Source organism: Trichechus manatus, unplaced genomic scaffold (assembly GCF_000243295.1).
Source record: "Trichechus manatus latirostris isolate Lorelei unplaced genomic scaffold, TriManLat1.0 scaffold00025, whole genome shotgun sequence".
Lineage (NCBI taxonomy): Eukaryota > Metazoa > Chordata > Mammalia > Sirenia > Trichechidae > Trichechus > Trichechus manatus.
In genome coordinates, this window is record NW_004443961.1 from 20,197,738 (window position 1) to 20,199,352 (window position 1,615).

The following is a 1,615-nucleotide window of genomic DNA, read 5'->3' on the forward strand; positions in this document are numbered from 1 at the left end:
ATCCCTAATATCAAGTTGAAATTAAAACACCCATGTTGACTTTCATTTCATAAATAATTTATTTTTCAAGGTAAAAGTTTAAATAAAGAATAAAAAATAACTTAATGCATAAATTAATTTTAAAAAAGTTTAGAGTCTTTAACTGTCCTTTCAAAGGCAGTGCATTCTCTGAGAGTCACTTAAAGAGCCTCTGCTGGTTGAAGAATGCCTGACGTTGACAACATTTTCCAGTCCCGGAGGCACAGGCTGGGAGATCCTCAGTTTTGGAGGTAATCTGTAAGTGTGCTAATGAAGGAAAAGTTCCTGTAGATTTCTGTCCAAACTACCGTCCAGGCACAGCTGCTGTAGCTCTTGGCATTCAGGTACTGGACAATCCTCGTGTAATAGTTTCTCAGGTGCCACAGCATGGTCGTGCTGTTTTCCCAGGTGGGGTTCTCCTCCTCCGTATTTTCATCCAGGATTGCCTTCAGACGGTCTATCTGGTCAGAGAGCTCAGATCGAAGGTTCTCAATGATGGTCTCATTCCAGCCAGTATGGGACAAGTTTTTTCCAAAAATTTCAAAGATCTGCAGCAACATGTCATGGATGACCAATACAGCGTCCTCCTTCTGGAACTGCCGTGGCTGCTCAATCTCCTTAGGGACCTCAAAGTTCGTCCTGTTGTTGAGGCAAGATTCAGGGGTCCCACTCAACTTCATCATGAGCCTCTGACACTCCAAATTGGTACTTCTTTGTTGGAATTGAAGCAAGTTGAAGCTCCTGGAAAGAGCAGTGATGGAGAAGCACAACAGGAGAGCTATTTGGAGGATGCACCCAGTAGTCATGATGAAAACAGGAACAAGGTTACCTAGCACTACCTGTGCACCCAGTGACGGCTTCAAGAGTCTGAGTGTGAATGGCTTTCCTCCATAGGCATGGGCTATTTATATGGGATAGAACAGTCCTACTGCAGAGGAATTTCCCACTTTCAGTTCTCCCTTTCAGTTTTCCTATGTCACTAAAATTATTAGTAGTCACTAAAACTCCTTTTCTGTAAGCTCCTTACCATTTTATTATACACATACATATTTATATATATATATAAGAGAAAGAGATATACAAACTGTGAAGATTTCTAATGTTTTGTAAAGTTTCAGTGAATTGCTAAATACTAAAGAAAAAAACTAATAAGGGCAAACCCTACTGTTACAGGGAATTTTAATTTGACAAAGATTTTTTGTTTTTCTTTTTAAGTATTATGAGATTTACTTTTTGCCATTGTTTATCTGGTAGTTACATTTTTCATAAGATTAGATTTAATTTCCCATTATACTGTCACAAACAATAAAAATATGCAGTTCATGACTTCCAAAAAAGGACACCTACTCTTCCTGTCTAAAATAGAATAGTGTTAAACTAAATTCACCTGAATATGTTTTTGGAGGACCTTAATCATGTATAAGATGCCACATAGCTAATCACTTCCCTGGAAATCACAAGTATCTGGAACTCAGCTAAAAGCCGGGGATTACACAAGATCTCTGAGCAGACAAAGTGAATGTTACACAACCCATGCATAAAAGCTCATGGTTCCATTCATAGTTCTAATAATTATGGTACTTAAAGTAATAATTTT

At 38.1% G+C, this 1,615-nt stretch overlaps 1 protein-coding gene across 1 annotated transcript; it reads right to left on the reverse strand.

The window, feature by feature from the left end:
- Nucleotides 1-257: 257 nt before the first annotated feature.
- Nucleotides 258-824, reverse strand: IFNB1 (interferon beta 1). Its single transcript, XM_004373520.1, has one exon. It carries the CDS (start codon nt 822-824, stop codon nt 258-260), a length of 567 nt encoding a protein of 188 aa, XP_004373577.1.
- Nucleotides 825-1,615: the final 791 nt, after the last annotated feature.